Source organism: Fistularia commersonii, chromosome 29 (assembly GCF_037954325.1).
Source record: "Fistularia commersonii isolate RoL2024-O1a breed Wild chromosome 29, RoL_Fcom_v1.0, whole genome shotgun sequence".
Taxonomy (NCBI): domain Eukaryota; kingdom Metazoa; phylum Chordata; class Actinopteri; order Syngnathiformes; family Fistulariidae; genus Fistularia; species Fistularia commersonii.
The window spans coordinates 6,114,326-6,135,961 of record NC_141312.1 but is presented as its reverse complement, the minus strand read 5'-3'; the positions used below and the strand labels follow the sequence as shown (position 1 = coordinate 6,135,961).

Genomic DNA, 21,636 nt, shown 5'->3' with positions numbered 1-21,636 from the left:
CTGGTCCGAAGCCAGCTGTTCCTGCTCCAGCACCGCCCGGTCCAAATCCTCCAGTGCCAGCACCACCTGGTCCGATGCCTCCTGCTCCAAATCTGCCCGGACCGGTGCCCGCAGGTCCGACGCCCGCAGGTCCGACACCTGCACCTACAAAACAGGGTTTGGAGTTTGGAACCTAAATATAACACGAAGGACCGAAGACCTTGAGTCTTTAAATGTGTCACAAGCTCACCCTGGCCGTAGCCTGCACCACCCAGAGACGATGAGCCGTAGCCTGGCAGGAGGGGAAAAAAAAACGCCTTAGTAGAATCAATCATATGTAAGTACTGAAAATGTGGTTGTTGATCTTACCGGATTTAGGAGGTTTTCTTGTTCCTAGACCTTGACCTGCTCCGCCTGGTCCCGTGCCGGCACCACCTGGTCCAAAACTCCCCGGCCCAGTTCCGAACCCACCTGGTCCAAAACCACCTGGTCCAGTTCCAGCGCCTCCTGGTCCAAAACCGCCCGGTCCAGCTCCGGCCCCACCTGGCCCAAAGCCTCCTGGCCTTGTCCCAACCCCACCAGGTCCAGTTCCAACGCCACCTGGACCAAAACCACCTGGTCCAAAACCACCCGGTCCAGCTCCAGCTCCACCTGGCCCAAAACCACCTGGCCCAGTCCCAGCGCCTCCTGTTCCAAAACCACCCGGTCCAGCTCCGGCTACACCTGGCCCGAAACCACCTGGTCCAGCCCCAGCGCCGCCTGGCCCAAAACCACCTGGTCCAGTTCCAACGCCACCGGTTCCCGTTCCAGCTCCCCCTGGCCCAGTTCCAATGCCACCCGGTCCAGTTCCAGCAGAGCCGGTCCCAATCCCACCCGGTCCAGTGCCACCTGGTCCGTAACCACCTCCAAATCTCCCAGCACCAGCATCACCAATGCCCGGTCTGGTTCCGTAGGGACCAGCTCCGACTCCAACTCCACCAGCACCAGCCCCTCCTGCTCCATATCCTAAAGAGAAATGAGTTTACATGTTAGACAGCTGAATATATCCTTAACTACTTTTATTTAAAATGACTTGCAGTACTGGTCCTACTTTTGGATGGTTTCCCTGAGCCGTATCTTGAACCTGGATGGACAGTGCATGAATTATGTTAATATTCACACATTAATAATCAGTTGAGATTTAATTGTATATTATGTATATTTTCTTATTAATTTCAATTTTTAATTCGTTTTCATAGATGGATACTCACCACCTGTCCCGACACCAGCTCCATATCCTCCGGGTCCAACACCACCACCTAATCCGGCCCCTCCGACTCCCAGGGCCCCGGCGCCCCCAGGACCACCACCGATGCCTCCATAGCCTCCAGGTCCAGTTCCGTATCCCCCGGGTCCGACACCATATCCTCCGGGTCCAGCACCGAACCCTCCCGGACCTGCTCCGAACCCTCCTGGACCTGAACCATAACCACCAGGCCAGACCCCACCTTGGCCTCCAACTCCAAGACCCCCATATGCTGAGAGATGGATGAGAATATTGACATTGTAACATAAGTCCTACATGGATGTATTACTTTAGACTGAGCAGAACCTTTGCCGGTTTTCCCTCCTTGTCCCGCTCCAGCTCCGGTTGGGTACCGAACACCTGAGGAGGAGGAAATACTTTCGCAACTATGTGTCGGCTTTCATTTTAATGGCAAAGTAGGATGTCATACCTCCGACGGGCAAAACCCCAGCGCCACCAGCTCCATAGCCTGTGATGGATGATGGTTGAAATTCAAAGTTCAAATTCAAAGTTAAGAAATGTAATATCTTTGTTCTGCACATTAGTATAGAAGTACTTTCACTAGTATTTACAATGGGCTGAGTACTCCCAACATTTCTCACACAAATACTCACTTTTTCCAGGTTTAGGGACTCCACCTGGGCCTACCCCAACTCCTCCTGGGCCTCCTCCAACCCCTCCAGGGCCTCCTCCAACTCCTCCTGGACCTCCCCCAACTCCTCCTGGGCCTCCTCCAACTCCTCCTGGACCTCCCCCAACTCCTCTTGGGCCTCCTCCAACTCCTCCTGGGCCTCCCCCAACTCCTCCTGGGCCTCCCCCAACTCCTCCTGGGCCTCCACCAACGCCTCCAGGACCTCCCCCAGCTCCTCCTGGGCCTCCTCCAACCCCTCCTGGACCACCTCCGACTCCACCGGCACTGCCACCCACTCCTCCTGGACCAGCCCCAACTCCTCCTGGGCCTCCTCCAACTCCTCCAGGACCTCCTCCGACTCCACCAGGGCCTCCTCCCACACCTGCTCCGGCAGTCCCAGGTTTTTGTGTTCCTCCTACTCCACCAGCCGCACCTCCTGCTCCAACTCCAGTGCCAGTTGCAGATCCGTCACCTCCTCCCACTCCCGTTACCCCACCAGAAACTCCTCCTGCACCTAAAGAAGCCCCTCCAGCTCCATCCGGCTTTCCACCCGCCCCGCCTGTTCTGTCTCTCTCCCCATCAGGACCCCCTTCTCCGTCTCCTTCACCTGGGGTATCACCTCTGGGGACTCCTCCAGACAGAACAGAACACAAATTTATCTTAGCTCTAGACATCATTCAAGAAAGGAATCAGCAGCTATATTTTGACAACAATGAAAAAAGTCTTTTTAGCTTAAATTGTAAATAATTACAGTCATATTATACTTTGTTTACCTGGGGGTTTGAGAGGTTTAGCCCCGGGTAATGACCCGCTGGAGAGATCTACAACCCCACCTGCAAACATAATTTAACCAAACCTTTTAGTAAAGCTTGTGAATGAGTTAGGCCCGTTTAAGTAAGTATAGTCTTCTTAACAACATCACCTGCAGATGGAACTCCTGCGCCACCTAAATGTGAGAGAGAGAAGTGAAAATGAAAATCCAACAGGGCAGAAAGTGTGTCGATAATCATTCATTCTTTGCATATTCAAGGTGTTACACAAACTCAATATTAGAATTTTTTTGTCATATCATCTTTCACTTCAGCTATAAATCCAACAGTAAATATATACCATGCATTATTGATAAATAAACTACTGTTATTTATTTATTTATGTTCTTTCGGGTAAAAAAACAGCTAAACAGCTAAAAAACAGTGATATAAATATTCAATATGTTGGGTTTGTGGGGCCACGAAGCTTGTGAAATGTTTATACATTATCTAACTGATTCCCTAACATAAATTGGTGTAAAATAATTTCAATTTCTACTATCTTTAAGATTTTATATAACACCAACATAAAGCCGTTATTTACGTTTTTCCCCCTTTAAATGTAGTTTGAAATATAGTATATCACGTTTCGTGCTACCGGGAAATCTGGAGGAAATGAAAAGTAACACAGGTCTACTCACTGACACCGGTACCAGCTGGAGGGAATAAAATAGAATAAAATAAATTAAATTGAAAAGAGCAATTCAGCAAAAAAATAACCGATCGCTCTCTATGTTGGTCTACTCACCACTCGGTTGCACTGCGCCTCCACCAACTGTAACAACAGACATGCATACAGTCATCTTCGGCACCTAATTTTAAACCCTTAAAATTCATTTAATGTCAATTTCCAAATGTCTAATTTCTAAATATCGCCCAGCTTCAGTGGTCGGGCATAATCAAACTGCCATGCAATACTGACACACAGCAGGTGCACGGACAGCACTCACCCTCAGGTGTGGGTGCAGCAGTGACAGCTGTGGAAGCGTGAAAAAAATGAAAAAAAAAAAAAAAAAAAAAAGTGGTATGCTTAAAAATGAAAAGCAGATTTGATAGTGTGAAGTGCCATCCTGTGCTATTTAGCTGAATACTTTTAAGATCACTCATGCTGTTAAAATGTGTCAGGGCTTGTAAAGTAAATGTGAACGTACCAGAGGTGGCTCCTCCAGAACCTGTAGAATAATAGAAACATTGCAAAAGTTTTAATATTTATAGCAAAATTCCTCTGCAGTCATGTCTGTATAACATTTGTAGCTCAGAAATACAGTGAAGGTGAAATACAGGCAATTCTGTTTTATGAAATCATTTTTATTCTTCACCTGCACTTTTAAATTCAGATTATGACTACAAGCCGCCACAAAATGGCGCCAAAGCCCAACATGCATCATACTTTTACGAGTAACTTAAACTCAGGTAGAACCTTTTGTGTTTTGACAGAAAGGGACAAAAGTGTAGAATCTCACTGACCTGGACCTGCTGTACCATTGAGTCCTGTTTTCATAATAATTAAAAAAAAAAAAAAAAAGAGATCAATATTGGACGACTAAGACAGCAGCTCGAAGATTTAATATTGAGGCGTCCTTTTCGTTTGTCTGTTACTGAGATGCACGGTCGACTAAATGTTCACATTTATTCTGAATCGGCAGCCCTGTACCTGGTTTCGCTCCGATGATGGGAATCCCTGTCCCGCCGAGGCCATCTCCATCCCCCCCGGCACCGGCTGGCCTGCCCGACACGCCCACGCCTCCTGGAATGGTGACATATTCATGTATACATGTGTTCACCCCTTTAAATGCAAATGCACAAGTTCAGCTGAAACGCTTGAGTTTTAAGTAAATTAAATCTAAAATGTGGCCTTGAATGTCGGATTGGACCGTGAGTGAGCATGTTTCACATCGGTTGGAAATCTGTAGTGCCTGAGATTGAATGGCTTAATGACTGTTTTTCATCCATTTACTCAATGTGTATATAATGTGAATATAAGAGGGTGAGTTTCTCAAGGATCAAGGGGGTTTGGACAGACCTTCTCCCGCGGAACCGCCCGATCCTTCTATCACACCAGTACCGCCCTCACCTGGAATGAGGGCACAGTATCAAATGGACTTAAACTCGCAGTTAAAGTAAGGAAATAAGATGTCCCCTCTTTTTCTATGGTTCATTTTGAACGCTCACCTCCGTCATCTTTTCTGTCCTGTCCCACTTGTGCACCGCCGGGCCCACCTCCATGTTGCAGAGACACGTCGAGAACATTTTACCAACACAGCGGGAGAACTGGACGACGGACACGTCTTTCTTGCGCATCTTACTTTTTACAAACATAATACAAGTACCTTCTGATGCCGGAGCTGCCGTACCTCCTGCAGCATCCCGTCCTCGTCCTGAGGGAGATCTTTGTTACTGATCTCAAGATATTTTCTTGAGATTTTGCACAAAGTTTTGTACAAACCAGAGCTTACCACTAGGCCCCGCTGTGGTCCCAGCAACAGTGCCGCCGGTGGTACCATTGAGGGAAAGAGTCGTGCTTGAGCCTGATCCGGCTCCGGTGCCCGGACCTGCTTCTCCCCCAGGCACGGCTCCACCAGGCTGACCTGTAGGCCAAGAAAAGTTAAACCCAGCAGTTGTAAACTGGTAAAATATCATTATTTTCATTTCCTTCCATTTCATCTACTCGACAACAAAAGTGCCTTACCGAACTTTGCGGCCTTAGATCCAGCTGCTGATCCGTGGCCTGATAAATCACAATATCATTATAAATAATAAAATAGAATATATGCAATATAACACAACACAGGTTTCTGTATAAAAAAATGTTTTTTTTTCTTATCATTACAATTTTTAAAACAATTTCATCAGAAAAAGACAAAATATATATTTAAATTCTTATTTGTGCATTTAAGAATAAGAATAAGAATAAGAACAACTTTATTTATCCCGAAGGAAATTGTTGTGCCAGAGTTTCAAGTAAAACTTAACAATAATAAATAATAGTAGGAAATTGTATAAACAGTAGAAAAAAAAGGGGGGGGGGGGGGTGAAAATAAGAAATACAAATAAAACTATAAAGTGTCAAAGTCAAGGCTATAAAGTGTTTTAAGGTCTAAGCTTATTCATGTCTTGTGAACATTTATTGAGTTGTTTCTAGCCTGCAATGTCCATTTAGAGCCAAAAGGGGTTGACAAAGTAAAGGATAAATGCAAATATGTAAATCATATCCATATTTTTGTATATAGAAATAACATAGAAACTGACACACAACAAGGAGAGTCTCTACAGACTGCCTAAGCCATGAAAATAATAATTGCCTTTTGGGTTCATGTAATATTTCTTAAACAATTTTTAGATAATAATTTAGATGAAATAAGTAATCATGTACTCACCACCTTGTACTGTTCCGACTCCCAGTACCCCACCTGCACCACCTTGCCCTAAACAAGCATTATATCAGTTTATTGATGGTTTTTTTTTCATGAAAATGTGAATAGTATATCCATTTAAATGAAAAATAAGCACCATATTTAGCAGGTTTGTATCCAGTGCCGTAACCTGCAAGTGACAAAGGAATTTCAGGTAAGACGGATCCAATGCAAGTTTGATTTTGGAAAAAATGTCTCTCTATGACTGAACCTGGTCCATATCCGGTGCCTGGCCCCGTGCCGTAGCCTCCACCCGGTCCATAACTTGTTCCGGGCACAACACCGGGGCCGTATCCTCCCGGTCCGTATCCCGTTCCCCCGGTCCCCAGTGCTCCTCCGGTCCCTGGAGCAAATAAAATAGTTCTTTTGAACCTCACACACACACACACACACACACACTCTATGTAACCATCGAAGAACCTTTTTTTGGTCTTCAATCAAATCTAAATTAACTGTATTTTTATGTTTTGGAAAAAGTATTGGACACCACACAGACCTGGTGGTGTACACCCAAAAAGATGTAATACCGCTGATGAATGTGTACTCAACTATTTTATTCAGTCATTACTGCAATAGCGCTGTAAAACTACTGACCATATTTATTCATGAAGTTATGGGGTGGAAGCCAAGTAAAATAAAATAAGCTAATAATTGGATAGTTCAAATGAATATTTATGCTCATGCATATTTATGTGATGTATATTTTCCACATGTCACTTTACAAACCTCCAACGCGGCCCGGTCCAAAGCCAGCAGACCCGGGTCCCGTTCCAAAACCAGAACCAGGGGTTCTACCTGTCCCTAGACCGGCTCCAGGTCCTACACCAAGTCCAGAAGTAGGGCCTCCCGTGCCTCCGAGCAAACCTTAAAACAGTTGAATATCATTTGACCTTCATCACACAAGCTTTAACATGTTAGAATCTGGTATATTAGTATAGATAATGTTAATACCTGTATCATGCCTATGTCTGTAGCCCATATAAATAAATCTGGATATCACATTCCATTGTTAATTTGTGTTGATAGTTTTGACCAAATATGACATAAAACCCAGATAAAATGGCTTAAGCCTTTATTTCTTACCATATTTGCGGGCTTTAGCGCCGGCGTAACCTGTGGGGATCAGTGAGAGAAAGTTTCACTCGTGTCATCAAACACCTTCGGTTTCAATTATCTGAATGTAGTTTCCGACAACCTCCTCTTACCTCCAGGTCCCCAACCGGCACCGCCAGGCCCAAGTCCTGCACCAGGTCCAAAGCCTGCTCCTGCACCACCAGGCCCAAGTCCTGCACCAGGTCCAAAGCCTGCTCCTGCACCACCAGGCCCAAGTCCTGCACCAGGTCCAAAGCCTGCTCCTGCACCACCAGGCCCAACTCCTGCACCAGGTCCAAAGCCTGTTCCTGCACCACCGGGCCCAAGTCCTCCTGGTCCAAAGCCTGTTCCTGCACCGCCAGAGCCAACTCTGCCTCCAGGCCCGTAGCCTGTTCCAGCTCCACCGGGCCCAACTCCTGCTCCTGGTCCAAAGCCTGCTCCTGCACCACCGGGCCCGACTCCTGCACCAGGTCCAAAGCCTGTTCCTGCACCACCAGGCCCAACTCCTGCACCAGGTCCATAGCCTGTTCCTGCACCACCAGGCCCAAGTCCTGCACCAGGTCCAAAGCCCGGTCCTGCACCACCAGGCCCAACTCCGGCTCCTGGTCCAAAGCCTGTGCCAGCTCCACCGGGCCCAACTCCTCCTGGTCCAAAGCCTGTTCCAGCACCACCAGGCCCGACTCCTCTTCCTGGTCCAAAGCCTGTTCCTGCACCGCCAGGCCCGACTCCTGCCCCAGGTCCAAAGCCTGTTCCTGCACCGCCAGGCCCGACTCCTCTTCCTGGTCCAAAGCCTGTTCCTGCACCGCCAGGCCCGACTCCTCTTCCTGGTCCAAAGCCTGTTCCAGCTCCACCAGGCCCAACTCCTCCTCCGGGTCCAAAGCCTGCTCCTGCACCACCAGGTCCAACTCCACCAGCACCTGCTCCTTGACCTCCAAGTGCTCCACTTAACATACCTTTGAGAAAATGTACATATTATTTCTTTATTTTCATAAAAACACAATGATATGATGCTATTGCCATATTGGCGTTGCAGACACTTTATGCACGTAATTTTCTTACCGTATTTACGAGCTTTGGCACTGGGATCGTACCCTGAAGTACAAAAACACAAATTATATCAATCAGTATCCCAATAAAGGCCATTTTAGTTTGAAATAATTATTAATCACAATTGTAGTATACCTCCTGTTCCTGTTCCTGATCCCCCTAACCCAGTTATGGCTCCACCTGGCCCGTATCCTGTTCTACCAGGTCCATAACCTGCTCCTCCAGGACCAGTGCCAAATCCGGGACCCCCGCTGCCTGTACCAGCACCCCCAGGACCAAATCCAGGACTGGTTGCACCTGTGCCGGCACCTCCAGAACCAAATCCAGGACCGGTTGCACCTGTACCGGCACCCCCAGGACCAAATCCAGGACCGGTTGCACCTGTGCCGGCACCTCCAGGACCAAATCCAGGACCAGTTGCGCCTGTGCCAGCACCACCAGGACCAAATCCAAGTCCAGAGCCAGGTAATCCAGTTCCGGTGCCCGCAGCTGCACCTGTGCCAGCCCCGCCTGGCTGACCTGAGCAAACATGAGATATTTTGATTGTGTTTAAGAGGAGCCAAGTGAAAATCCCTTAGCTGCTCCAGGACCCCAACCTATGGGAGTCATTAATGTGAACATCTGGGGGTTCATCTTAGTTGAAAAACATTTATTGATGTGAATCCTGATGTGGTGCATTTTGGGTAAAAGCAGTAAAAAATTCCTTAAATAATTTTACTCCAGACTTACCGAATCCCCCGAGCCCACTGCTGGATCCAATTCCACCCCCAAATCCAGGTACAGCTCCGGGTCCACCTCCTGTTCCAGCTCCACCTCCAAATCCAGCTCCACCTTGTTGATTAAAAAGGAAAACCATTTATAATTAACAAAGAAGATGAGCCAAACATCTAGTTCTTTTTCCAAGATATTTTAAATGAGGCAGTGTTTACCATATTTAGCAGCAGCCTTGGCTGGGTTCTTTGATTTGCCATTTCCTGTCCATTGAAAGTTTAAATTATAAATCTAAATTTCATTGCATTTTTTGGGGGATCAAAATAATAAGAATGTGGCTCAACATGCAAATACATAAAATAACTTTGAGGATAATCCTTATACCTGACTTTGGTGTTATGAGAGGATAACCACGAAATATCCCAGGCAGTTGCTGTCCACGGCCATCTAAAGCGAGAAATACGCTGAATTAATGGTAATTTTCGGGGTTATTGAAAACTGAAAGCAGACAGGGAGGTGAATTTTTACATCCTTCTCCGAATAGGCAGATAATTTGTTCAACAAATTTGTTTGTATTCCAGTGAGATCAGCACATATTGACACCTACTGCCTGTTCCCTGCCCAGATCCACCCTGGCCGAGAACCCCTGCGAGAAACGAAGCCAACAGTTGTTATTTTCAGGTGTGTGTGCTATAAGCCAAGGAATGATGTTCCACGTCATTAACATGAGGAGGAGTAACACACCGGTCTGAGGCCCGACACCAGAACCCGTGGCTACTCCCGGGAGAACTCCACGGCCTCCAAACCCTTGGCACGGCAGGTGCGAAAAAAAAAGAAATGTAAGTCTTCAGCACAGAAACTGTTGGAGCTCCTCCTGTGAACGTTTTCAGTCCCTCAAAAACATCCAGAAACATGAGTTGGAATTGTTGACTTCATGCTTGTAGTCACTGCAACCTTGAAATTGATATGTTTATCCTGGCGGTCTTTTAATCGGTTGGACAGACTGCTTTTTAGGAGATCTGAGCTAAAAGCTACTGTCAGATATTTATGGAACATGATGCACAGATAACATTATCTTTATATCAGATCGCTCAAAGTTCTGAATGAAAGTCTTTTTATTTCACATTGAACTCTACGCAGTCAATTATTAGTTGTGATGATAAACTGCACCTTGGCTGGGTACAAATCCTCCTTGATAGAGTCCAGGCACCCCGACTCCTGTGTGACAGCACACAGTGAGACTCAAACGCCGACCCACAAACTCCTCATTTGTAAATAATCATCATGAAGGAAGGAGGTTTGATCCTTCTTTCATTTACCTGGGACTTGCTTGGATGCTTTACCGTTGGTCTTCACTCCTGGTCCGTGCCCAGTGGTTCCTGGCCCGATACCTGCTCCACCAGGCCCAATTCCTGCCCCACCCGGCCCATAACCCACTCCACCAGGTCCAATTCCTACTCCCCCAGGACCAACTCCTGCGCCCCCAGGTCCAATTCCTGCACCCCCAGGCCCAATTCCTGCACCCCCAGGCCCAATTCCTGCGCCCCCAGGCCCAAAACCCACTCCACCAGGCCCAATTCCCACTCCCCCAGGACCAAGTCCTGCGCCCCCAGGTCCAATTCCTGCACCACCAGGCCCAATTCCTGCCCCACCAGGCCAGATTCCTGCACCCCCAGGCCCAACTCCTGCACCCCCAGGCCCGATTCCTGCCCCACCAGGTCCAAGTCCCGCACCTCCAGGCCCAATTCTTGCCCCACCAGGCCCGGTTCCTGCTCCACCAGGCCCTATTCCTGCCCCACCAGGTCCAAGTCCCGCACCTCCAGGCCCAATTCCTGCACCCCCAGGTCCAATTCCTGCCCCACCAGGCCCAATACCTGCACCCCCAGGACCAACACCTGCACCCCCTGGCCCAATTCCTGCACCCCCGGGTCCAATTCCTGTCCCACCGGGCCCAAGTCCCACACCTCCAGGCCCAATTCCTGCCCCACCAGGCCCAATCCCTGCACCTCCGGGCCAAATGCCTACTCCCCCAGGCCCAATTCCTGCACCCCCTAGCCCAACACCCACACCACCAGGCCCAGTTCCTGCTCCCCAAGATCCAATTCCTGCTCCCCCAGGCCCAATTCCTGCTCCCCCAGGCCCAACTCCTGCTCCACCAGGTCCAACCCCTGCACCACCAGCCCCGAACCCAGCTCCTCCAGGCCCAAATCCCACTCCGCCAAGTCCAGCTCCAGTTCCACCTGGCCCAAATCCTATTTGTGATGTTCCAGCTCCACCTAAAATCAGAGAAAATCAGAGTACCAAGGTCAGTCACATTATGAGTATTAAAACAATGTCATGTGAATTTCTGAACATTACTTACTTCTTTTAGGAGGTTTGGGACCAGCTCCACCCGGTCTCTGATACTGACCAGCACCACCTGTTCCATAGCCACCTAGGTCAATAAAAACTATTACTAATGGGCTTATGTGTGGCCATGAAGCGATGAAATATTTAAACATATTTAAATCATTTTCATCCATATCATTGTGATATAATGCAGTTCCGTTTTTGTGGGCGTTTGAGTTTCTCTTTTCCAGAGCTTTTAGCCAAACTCAAGCTGTGCACGGAGTATGGTGTGTTGAATCTGGTCATTCGAGAAAACCAGCAGATACATCGATATGAAAGTCATAGAAAGGTAATTCAAAGGAAATGCAGGTTAGTTGATCCAATAGTTGCACCATAATGTTTAATTCATGCATGAATTCCTTGAAAAAGCAACAGAACCGCATACGAGTATTGGGAACCACGGGTCTAAAATAGCAGGGATATATGTAAACTGCAGACCTCCGGGTACGAAGCCTGGTCCAACTCCCTGAGCGCTGCCAGTCCCGAGGCCTCCTGTTCCAAGTACGCCTCCACCCAAACCCTGCGCTCCAAGGCCGCCGTATCCTAATGAGCAGATAAGAGGATAACAGCACTTTGGTCGTCCATATTATTCCTTCAAATCTGGTTACTTCAATACGCTACATCATCATACATTAATGAATTCCTTGTGTTCCTAGGCAACTCCACCCTTTTTGTAATTTTAGACATATCTGATGGCTGCCCAAGAGAAACCTCATGAGGATTAACTTGCTCTTGGGAGGATGGAAAAGCTTGTAAATCTCATGCAAGGTATGGCCGTGGAAGAATCACAAGGATGCAGGGATGTAACTGGAGCATCTGTCAGGGAATTTCTTATAAAGCTGTTGCCAAATCAAGTTAAAATTTCACCTCACTCACTCTAACTGACGTTTCATATTGATTTACACAATCAAATTATCCACTAATTTTCCCTCGACGCGTCCGATAGCAAGCATGTCACTTTGTTCATATGATTGCTCTTGGGTTTAAAATATTTTTGCTTGTAATTACAGGCCAATGTTTTGATATTCATCCCCCCCCCCCGATTGCTTCACAGGTGAATAATGATGTTTGTGTCTTATTTTTCAGGGTGGAGCGCAGCTATACAAACAGTCTCTGTAGGCGCTATTGTATGAGATTTAAGTGTCGGGTCCGTCTTACGGCGAACTGGAAAGTGTGACACGTCGATTTCCTGTGCTTACATTGACCTATTTAAACTCAAAAGGTTACATAAAGCCGAGGCTTAACCTCAAAGAATTGTTAGGATATTATCACCAACATTCCGTGCCCTGTATAGGCAACTCGCATGTTAGAGGGATGAAAAACAGAGAGGCCTGAAATTCCAAAGCCAATCAGTCTTTGTGACTGACGTGATAACTTCCGCTCTTTATCAGGGACCCGCCATTCCTCATGCATTAGTCTTTATCGCTGTACATGTGTGTGCATTAGGGTGGGTGGCAACTCAACAATGGCTCATAACCTTGAGTTAATTAGGAAATGAAATAATGGTAAATGTATGCAAACCTTAGCTTGCTGCATTAAACTAAACACAGGAACAATATTTACGGAGCCTTGGCGGGCAAATGATCCGTGAGGGCACTTCCTCATATTGTGAAGGTAAGAGCCGAAAGATGTTAGATATACCACACCTGCCCCTTGTCCTCCTGGTCCAGTGCTTCCTGGTCCGAAACCTGCCGGCGTATATCCTCCAGGCCCGGTGCCGTAGCCTCCGGGACCAGCGCCACCAGGTCCAAAACCAGCCGAGCCAACTCCCCCTGGCCCCAGTCCTCCCTGTCCTGGTCCAAAACCTCCAGTAATACCAGCTCGACCTCCAAAACCACCTCCTAGACACCAACGGGTGTCGAAGACAAATCAAATTTATTTTCATTTTTGATGACTGCACGTTGTTATTATGCAGGAAGCCTTTTCGTGTTTTTCTCTTTTCATCAAAACACTTTCAAAATGGGCTTCAGCAATAATTCACCAAAAATTCAACCCCATCTATAGGGCAGTAGATGGACTGCAAAGTCTTACCTGTCTTAGGAGGCTTTCCACCTGGAGGAAAGACAAAGATGCACTGTGAGTGTGTGACTTGATGAAAAAAATCAGAAAATAAAATGCTCACATTTTTCTTACCGGCGCCATAACGCCCTTGTCCTCCACCTCCAGGACCATAGGCTCCTGGAACGATGCCTCCCGGTCCGACTCCTCCAGAGCCGACTCCACCGGGTCCAATTCCTCCTGGGCCGACCCCACCGGGTCCTACACCTGCTGGTCCAACTCCACCTGATCCAGCTTGTCCTGGGCCAAAGCTTCCTGGACCAACTCCACCTAGACCGACTCCTCCGGGTCCAACACCTCCTGGACCAACTCCTCCTGGACCAACACCTCCTGGACCAACTCCTCCTGGACCAACTCCACCAGGACCAACACCTCCTGGACCAACTCCTCCAGGACCAACTCCCCCTGGACCAACACCTCCTGGACCTTGACCACCGTAACCACCTTGGCAATCAGAACGATGATAAGTAAAAATGGATATCATGCCCATAATAGGCCAGATGTCAGCACTGAAAGCAGCAACCGTTATTTTGATCAGGTTTCTTTATTGCTTTAAATGAACAAGATTATTTATGAGACATATAACAAAGACATCCAGCCTGATTTGCAACTTTGATGTTGTTTTCATTTTAAAACCAAATAGAAAAATAAAGTCAAGGAGATGATGAAGCAGATGACTAAATATGTATATTGTGCTGTATTTTACGGCACGCGGGCCACATCTGGCCCGTTTTGCTTTTTTATCTGGCCCGCCAAACTATTTTCTTTGAATACTTTAATAAGTGTCTTCAATCAATATTGAATTTAGACACTCCTTGTTCTTTCCTTTTGGTTAATTTTATATGGATGATTACATACAAAATGATGTCAGTACATTTATATGATCATAAATGATTTTAATGTTGGAAAGAAAAATGCCAAAAATTGTTAATATACCAAAATAATTGCCCACCCCAGGGCTACTATGTAAGGTCATATACTGTAGCGTTAACAGTGGCTGCAGAACTTTACCTCCTCCTGCTTGTGGTCCAAAGCCTGCTGCGCCACCACCGGCTGCCGGTCCTACTCCTCCAGGGCCGAATCCCGGTCCGGTTCCGCCTGGTCCGAATCCGGCACCAGGACCCGCAGCAGCCCCTACGCCAGCTCCGGCTCCAGCTCCCCCTGCACCAGCTGGTACGTACACACCTGGTAAACAAAGCAGGTTGGAAGAAAGTAATTCAGATGACTCTGACTCTACATTCACATGGAGATATCTGCTTGGTGAAATTACATGGCATCAAGATCTTTGGTGCTATTGAAATTTTGGCGATCGCATAACTTCTGACATCATCGGGTTTGGATGTCAATTTGACCAATATATCAATTAAGAACCAAAGACCTATCAACGATGCCCTGTTGGTCAGCTAGAGTTGTCATGTTAACATTATCATTTATCTAAAAACAGTCCTCAGTTTTGAAAATGGAAGGCAAAATCATCATTCTGGATTTTAAATCGTCTACACAGCCTGCGGAATTTGTGAGTCATTGGCATCCAATGAGGCATAAACTTTTTATTCCCTGTCGTCAGTAATACCGATTTGACTTGAACAAATAATAAGACTGACGTGACACAAACAGTGATCAGATGCGGCGCAGGCAGAAAGAAAAGGAGTTCCTTATGTGTAGCATACATTGATACTGGTGTTTAAGAGTTATCGGTCTTGTTCCATCTTAAGTGGCCGATCGCAGAAACACCCCTTCGCCCATAAAGCACGCTTCGCTGGTCATATTTCACACACTTTTCCGCACCTATGTTCTGTTTCAGAAATAAGCCATAAATAGAAACAGAGGGAGTGAGCAACTATAAAAGGAAATGCTCTTTTAAATCTCACAGTTCTGATGTGAAAAAAAAAGTCTTTCGGGATTCCTAAAGAATGTGAGTTAATGATCTCATGGTGATGCCATATAGAGTGCATGAGCAAAGTAAGTAATTGAACTGTTCTGTTAAAAACTCCATCTGCTGAACTTCTGGGGAGGAAATAATTGATTTTTCTAACATTATCAGGACAGGTGGAACCATACAGCAAAAATGACCATCAACGTCTCACATGGACGGGAAATTCAGAGGAGGGTTTTCACCTTTTTGGCAAGATGGCCCAGGGTTTATGGGCCAGGTTTTCAAAGTTGGCATCACAAAGTTACTAACTCCGTTATAATCTCAGTATAGAGGCGATCAAATGAAGATTTCATTTATTCCATTTGATCATTGGGCTCACTGTCATCAAACAGACCGGTCGCGAATCAGTCATTCATTTGTACATTGAACACACGACAGAGCAAAATCCGAATACGTAAAAGAAATAACATGACATGATATGGTAAAGGTTTGCACTTATATAGCGCTTATGAAGCAGTTTACGCTAGACAGCATTCACCTATTCACTAACCGATTGGGGCTTCAGGAACAACTCGCTGTTTGGTGTCTTAATAATAATAATAATAATAATAATAATACATCGGATTTGTATAGCGCTTTTCATGGTACTCAAAGACGCTTTACTTTGCCAAAGGACACTTCGGCACGCAGACAGGAGGAGCCGGGGAATCCAGCCGCCAACCTTCACAGTGGAGGGATGCCGACTCCCCATGTGATATGATATGATATATCATATCATTGATACAACTTAACTAACACAGAACTATGGTTTTTATATATGTACAGGGTATTCAAGAAAATGACTCACTCATTAAAACATAGTAATCATGATAAATCATGCATACAACATTATATCCATTGGATTCAGTTGTGAATTTGAACAAGGTGATATTCATTGTGTATATTTGATTTGGTAATTAAAGAAAATAAAAGATCAATCAGGTATTCTAGACGGATGTCACATCTCAGCGCTGCTGGATTTTTTGTGTCAACCACCAATTCCCTGCCCAATATGTGTGTTGTTTATCTGGATTTGCTGCTGAATCTATTTGATTTAAGTGTAACCATTTGATGGATTGCAAAAATTGTTTTTTGGGGAATTAGAAAATATACAGTACCGACCAAAGCGCAACACCCAGTCCACTTCAACGAAACAAAACCCAAAAGTTCTCCAATGCTTGCGGTTCAACTTAGAGTTAAACATATTTAAATCACACATCATTCTGGATGAGGTATCCAAATCTCAGGATAATACTACACAGGTAGTTTGGGGAATCTCTTCCCTCCTGCCAACCGGTGCGTCAAACGGACGAGACGAGACAGGATCTGGAGCGATGCGTCCGGGACCAGATGCTTATAGTTAAACCTTTAATTAAGCGCAGTCTTGTTAAAAAATTTACTATCACCCTGTGGGTCGGACATCATCCATGATGAGGGGATACGGTGAAAAATACACCTGGGCTTGATGAAGTCATACGGAGCAGGCAATTTTATCTCACTATGAATTTGTTTTTTATTAATGTATTTATGTCCTGCTTACCTTCCTAGTCTTGGAGATTTGGGGTTGTACCCCATTACTTCTATTCGACATCTTTGTCAGAAGTGAGTGGAAAGTTAAACCACTTGTATCTATCACTGATTTCATTAAAACCTCCAAAGACATGGGTTTTGTTCCTTCTTCCTCATCCTGAGGGGAGTCTTTTGCAGCAAAAGCTCTATCTTACATCATCCATAGTCGCATCACCATTCAGACCAGGACACCTGCCACGACCTTGACCTTTGTTTGACACCTTGCAGAGGGGAAAGCATTTTAACCTCTAACTTGCACATCTTCATTGCCTTAAAGACCAATGTTGAAAATAGGGACGATATTCTTTGGGTAAATTCTTGTACATTTCTAAGAAGCGAAATCAAACTGCATACAAAAAAATCTAATTTTATGTCGACTGTCGCTGCTGTTATAACCATCGTCACCATCATCGTGATCCTCGGTAATCTACTGCAGCCATTTCTTACTTGCATGAAAACTTCAGCAACCATAGCAAATCTTAAATAAAGAAAAAAAAAAATTGAAGTTAATACACGGCTCTTCAGCTAAATGTGACACCTGGTCCACAGATGCTGCGTTGCTGAACAGCAAGATGCATGGGGAAAAAAAAAAGGGACCCACCTCCTTGCAGTGAAGGTTTCCAAAGAGCCAGGAGAAGGACTCCTCGAAGGTACGTGCCCACTGTCCCCCTCGCCATCTTGCTCTCAAATGTCCCTCTTCCCCCTCAAACTCCAGGCTTTATCCCCGGCAAGCCTATCAGGGTTCACCAAGGCCTTCGGAAAGAAGGAGGGTAGAAAACTGGTGAGAGCAGGAAAAAAAAAAGGGGGACAGGATGCAAGACAGGACACTGTGTAATGGGTTTGCAGACACGCCGAAAAAAGGGGAGAGGGAAAGAAAAGCAACTGCATCACCTCACGTTGTTGTAACCCCCCCCTCAAGCAGTGCTTTTATTTGGTCTTCTACTGCCAAAAAACAGAGAATATGGAAGCTGGAGGGGGGCTGAGTGAAGGAGAGAGAAAGCATGTATGGGTGACAAGGGAGTCTATTACAATTGGCTGTGAATTATAATTGCCTATTACTCCGGACACCTGATATCACTCTCTCTATATATACATATACATATACATATACATATACATATACATATACATATACATATATATACTATACTATACTATACATGTTTATAGAGTATATATAAATATGTCAGATTATACAGGGTAAATTATAAGTGAATTAAAGCTATTCTGTCAAAAAGTGTGTGAGTGGATCTCTTTGGCCTTAAAGTAAGATAGTTTGGTCCGATTAGTGACGCTTTCCTGAATGAGGAGACAGAAAATTATACAAAAGAAAGTAAAGGAAGAAAGAGAATACATTTTTTTTTTGTTTGATTTTTTTCAGGGTCTATATTTTTTTCTTATCCAGGACCAAAATACAGGGAAATACTAGGAAACAATCAAACAACGTTTCCAATCAGTGGCATCACTGGGTTTTTCTCCATGTTTGGGCTGACTGCTCTGGCCCCGGCCCGTTCGGACTCCTGTCTGAATCTGGCCGGGTATCCAAAACAATTTTTCTATTTCATTTTTTTTTTTCCCGGAAACAAAAGAAGAAAATGAGCTAATTGCACCCAAACACTTTGAGACAGAGGGCAGGAGAAAGCCCCGGAGTGCTTTCACCTCACTAGCGAGAGACTGAACCAATAATTTGCATCAACGTGGGAGGTGGGCAGGAGTATAAGTCAAAATCAGTAAGATGCATGTATATAAGTGTGAAATGATAGATTCTGAATTAGAACTGACAGAGCCGGCAGCAGAGGCCGCTGTGAGGTCCACCAGCCTGGAATGTGCTAAATTGTTCTGAGGTGTGATCACATTAAAAAACCCTTTCGGCCCTCGGCTCAGGCCAAAACATCTTTTTCAAAAAGGTACAATATATTTGTGTTTCACCGTGTGTGTGTGTGTGTGTGTGTGGCAGAGAGGGAAGACGGCAGTGCTACCTGAGCACCCATAATTGGTCCGAAAGTGTAGTTTTATTGCCCTTTTTTTTCAAGCCTAAAATGCTCCATTTTCAGTTTTGAAGTTTAACTGCATAGCTATGCACTGAAATAATCCCGGGTAAGATTAGAAGACTGGAGAACGAAGGGAGGAATGAAAAGTATATGCTCAGAGCCGTGCACGTGTTCTGCTCTGGGTCATCAGTACAGGTGTGAAGTTAAGACCAAGATAATCCCGTCATGAAAGTTTGGGGACAAAACGACAATGTGTTACTCAAAGAAGGGTAATCCTGAGTGAATTCAGATTTGGATTAACCTTAATGTATGCGTATAGTCACACTTACACAGTTGCATATGTTTTTCACAGCTTTCTTTATGAGCATTTGAAGTTTCTAAAACTGTAGAACTGTTCAGTTTTGCACGTAATCCAAGGAATTATACGTGGAATCATATCCACATCTTATGAACTCACCAGCAGATAAATCCCTTGGATAAATGTTGAAAAATTATTTTGGCTTATACCTGGTGCAGAAATCCTGAATCGAACAGAATTATTTAAGTGTGCTTAAAAAACACTATCAGCAAATTATACAATATTATTAAAAGTAAATATGCCGCAAACTGTATTATCTTATCGATATGGTAGTGTTACAGTTTTGCCTGAATGATAAAATCTATGAGAGCATTTCAATAATGTAGCTATTGATTTGGACCAATTTTCATGTTCTTTGTTCATAGCCGTAATACAACATCCAGTTAAATTGTGCTCCATACACGTCATGTCGCATTTTTCACACTAAGAATATCTCTAAGAATATGCTCTTAAGAATATCAAGAGCACATGTTTTTATAATGTCATTTTCAAAGTTAAGTAAATCACTATCTGAGGACAAAGTTTAATATGTCCTTGTGAAATATTGCGGTGTGAAAGGAGTGTCAAACGGAAACCGCCATTGAAGCGCAATTGCCTTAAAACTAACCTGAAACCTGCTAGATAAGTAAATGTTCCAGGTAAAACCTGTAAACTCGGGCATTTCCAACAGTGAGAGACTTTTTCCAAAGTGAATATGTTTGTTTACAAGTATTGCATATATTAAATGCAGGTGTAAACATTAAACATTTAAACAGTAAACATTTTTACTCTGAGGTAAAAAATATACCTCAGAGACAGAATTGTGCAAAGCGGGCAGGGAAAATGCAGGCGTTGCTGTTACCTTGTTATAAGTTTCACTCTGGCTTTATAAACTTAAAATATACAATTTTTGGGGAGAAATACTTGTCATTCATAAACCGTGCTTAATCCATTTTATGCACTCCCCAGTCCTGCCCCAAGGGATACCGTTTTTTTGGAACACCTCACGTCTACCTAGCATTTACCTAACGTCTGCTGTCTATATATGGCATGTGTTGCCTGAGCGTTGCTCGCGGCCCCCCTTCCAAACTGGTAGCTTTAACGGTCTGGGCAGCGAGCGGAGCAAGAGGAGTTGGGAGGGGAAGACGTGTGCCAGCCAGACCAACATATGGCGAGACCCCCCCGACCCCCTTAAAAAAAAAAAAAAAAAAAAAAAGTTCATTTTGAAATCAGATTTTTTGAGTAACTCAAAAGGTTTATTGCAGTGGCAATGGCTTGCGTGACATATTCTGGTGGGAATTGATTTTTTTTGGTTTGTTGCAGCTGGATCCGGATGCATGTGTGATTGTGTGTGTGTGTGTGTGTTTCAGAAACACTGGCTTGTCTCATGAGTGACATGGTGCATTCAACTGTGTAACTCAAAGAGGCACAAGGAGGTTGACATGGGAAACTGCTTAAGATAGAAGCTAATAATTGCATCATTAAGTCATTCATTATTCCCTGCGTCTCAGTTTGTCTGTGAGAGGCGAGAGAGAGAGTGTCTCCAAGATAGAGTCACTCGCTGGACAAGCAGAAACTGTTTTCTCAGTTCTGTCTGGCACAATGATAAGCGCGATTTGAAAAATGTAAAGGCAAAACATTTGAGCGCGAAAGAGCTCAGCCCCGAGTCAGCGATAACCCCGTTTTTTTTCCAAAATGAGCTCGGAAAGATTAGGCCACTTTGGCACTTTGGTTTTCAGTGGTGACATGATGCTGACCGAATTAGATGCATTTGTGCGTCTGCAAAACTTTGAATTATCGTTTTATGGTATCTTCTCCCGGAAGTGTTATAAGGTTCTTTTCTTGAACGGTTGGAGTTTGTTTCATAACAGGGGAAAATAAACTGGATGTTATGTTGTTTGGAGCTGCATATTTTAAAGGTTACATAGCATCAATGAAGGTATGCGCTGTAATGAGTCTTTTCTGGTGAACGATAAACACGCTCTCCGAGCTTCATTATCACGTTCGCGTAATTGTTTTCAGAAAACCTTGATAGCGCCGCGCATCATGTTTTGCATATGAACGTTACGGTTGAGACACGTTGTGCTCACCGGGGGGGAAACCTCCTTTAGATGCTGTTAAAATTCAGACAAAAACTAAAAAAAATCACAGATGTGATGGCCACTTTGTTTGGGCAAAGACAAAGTCCATTTTTATTTTTATCATCCTGTACAAGACGGGTTTAGACTTGAACGCGTCCAAAGTTGATTGTTTCTGACTGCACGTGTAAAGTCGCAAAAGCGACGATCTTCTACCCATCGGACGATGCATCGTTCTGCAGCGTTGCCGTGCCGCGTTACGCAGAGGGATGTCGCCTGTGACTGGCAAACCCCTTCCCATGATTCATAACGACTCTTGACACAGAGCGGAGC

General features: G+C 45.1%; 3 protein-coding genes across 4 annotated transcripts; all 3 read right to left on the bottom strand.

Annotated features, from left to right (window-relative positions):
- Positions 1-877: 877 nt before the first annotated feature.
- On the bottom strand, positions 878-2,806 carry LOC147216814 (uncharacterized). The gene is made up of 6 exons (XM_086177242.1): positions 2,669-2,806; positions 1,879-2,526; positions 1,695-1,733; positions 1,230-1,624; positions 1,070-1,102; positions 878-984 (listed from the first exon to the last, which is right to left on the bottom strand). The coding sequence occupies exons 1-4, from the start codon at positions 2,736-2,738 to the stop codon at positions 1,278-1,280; spliced, it is 1,104 nt and encodes a 367-aa protein (XP_086033368.1). The 5' UTR covers positions 2,739-2,806; the 3' UTR covers positions 878-984; positions 1,070-1,102; positions 1,230-1,277.
- A 1,473-nt stretch (positions 2,807-4,279) lies between these two features.
- Positions 4,280-6,968, bottom strand: LOC147216813 (uncharacterized). Of its 2 annotated transcripts, XM_086177244.1 has the most exons (10): positions 6,844-6,968; positions 6,329-6,460; positions 6,215-6,247; positions 6,082-6,129; positions 5,394-5,432; positions 5,161-5,292; positions 5,035-5,082; positions 4,877-4,924; positions 4,728-4,778; positions 4,358-4,451 (listed from the first exon to the last, which is right to left on the bottom strand). In XM_086177244.1, the coding sequence occupies exons 2-9, from the start codon at positions 6,377-6,379 to the stop codon at positions 4,758-4,760; spliced, it is 420 nt and encodes a 139-aa protein (XP_086033370.1). In that variant the 5' UTR covers positions 6,380-6,460; positions 6,844-6,968; the 3' UTR covers positions 4,358-4,451; positions 4,728-4,757. The 2 variants fall into 2 exon arrangements, with proteins under 2 accessions (XP_086033369.1, XP_086033370.1); XM_086177243.1 differs by lacking the exon at positions 4,728-4,778 and having other exon boundaries at positions 4,280-4,451.
- A 4,175-nt stretch (positions 6,969-11,143) lies between these two features.
- LOC147216812 (uncharacterized) lies at positions 11,144-13,669 on the bottom strand. The gene is made up of 6 exons (XM_086177248.1): positions 13,489-13,669; positions 13,387-13,407; positions 13,002-13,196; positions 11,794-11,898; positions 11,330-11,401; positions 11,144-11,243 (listed from the first exon to the last, which is right to left on the bottom strand). The coding sequence occupies exons 1-6, from the start codon at positions 13,525-13,527 to the stop codon at positions 11,220-11,222; spliced, it is 456 nt and encodes a 151-aa protein (XP_086033374.1). The 5' UTR covers positions 13,528-13,669; the 3' UTR covers positions 11,144-11,219.
- Positions 13,670-21,636: the final 7,967 nt, after the last annotated feature.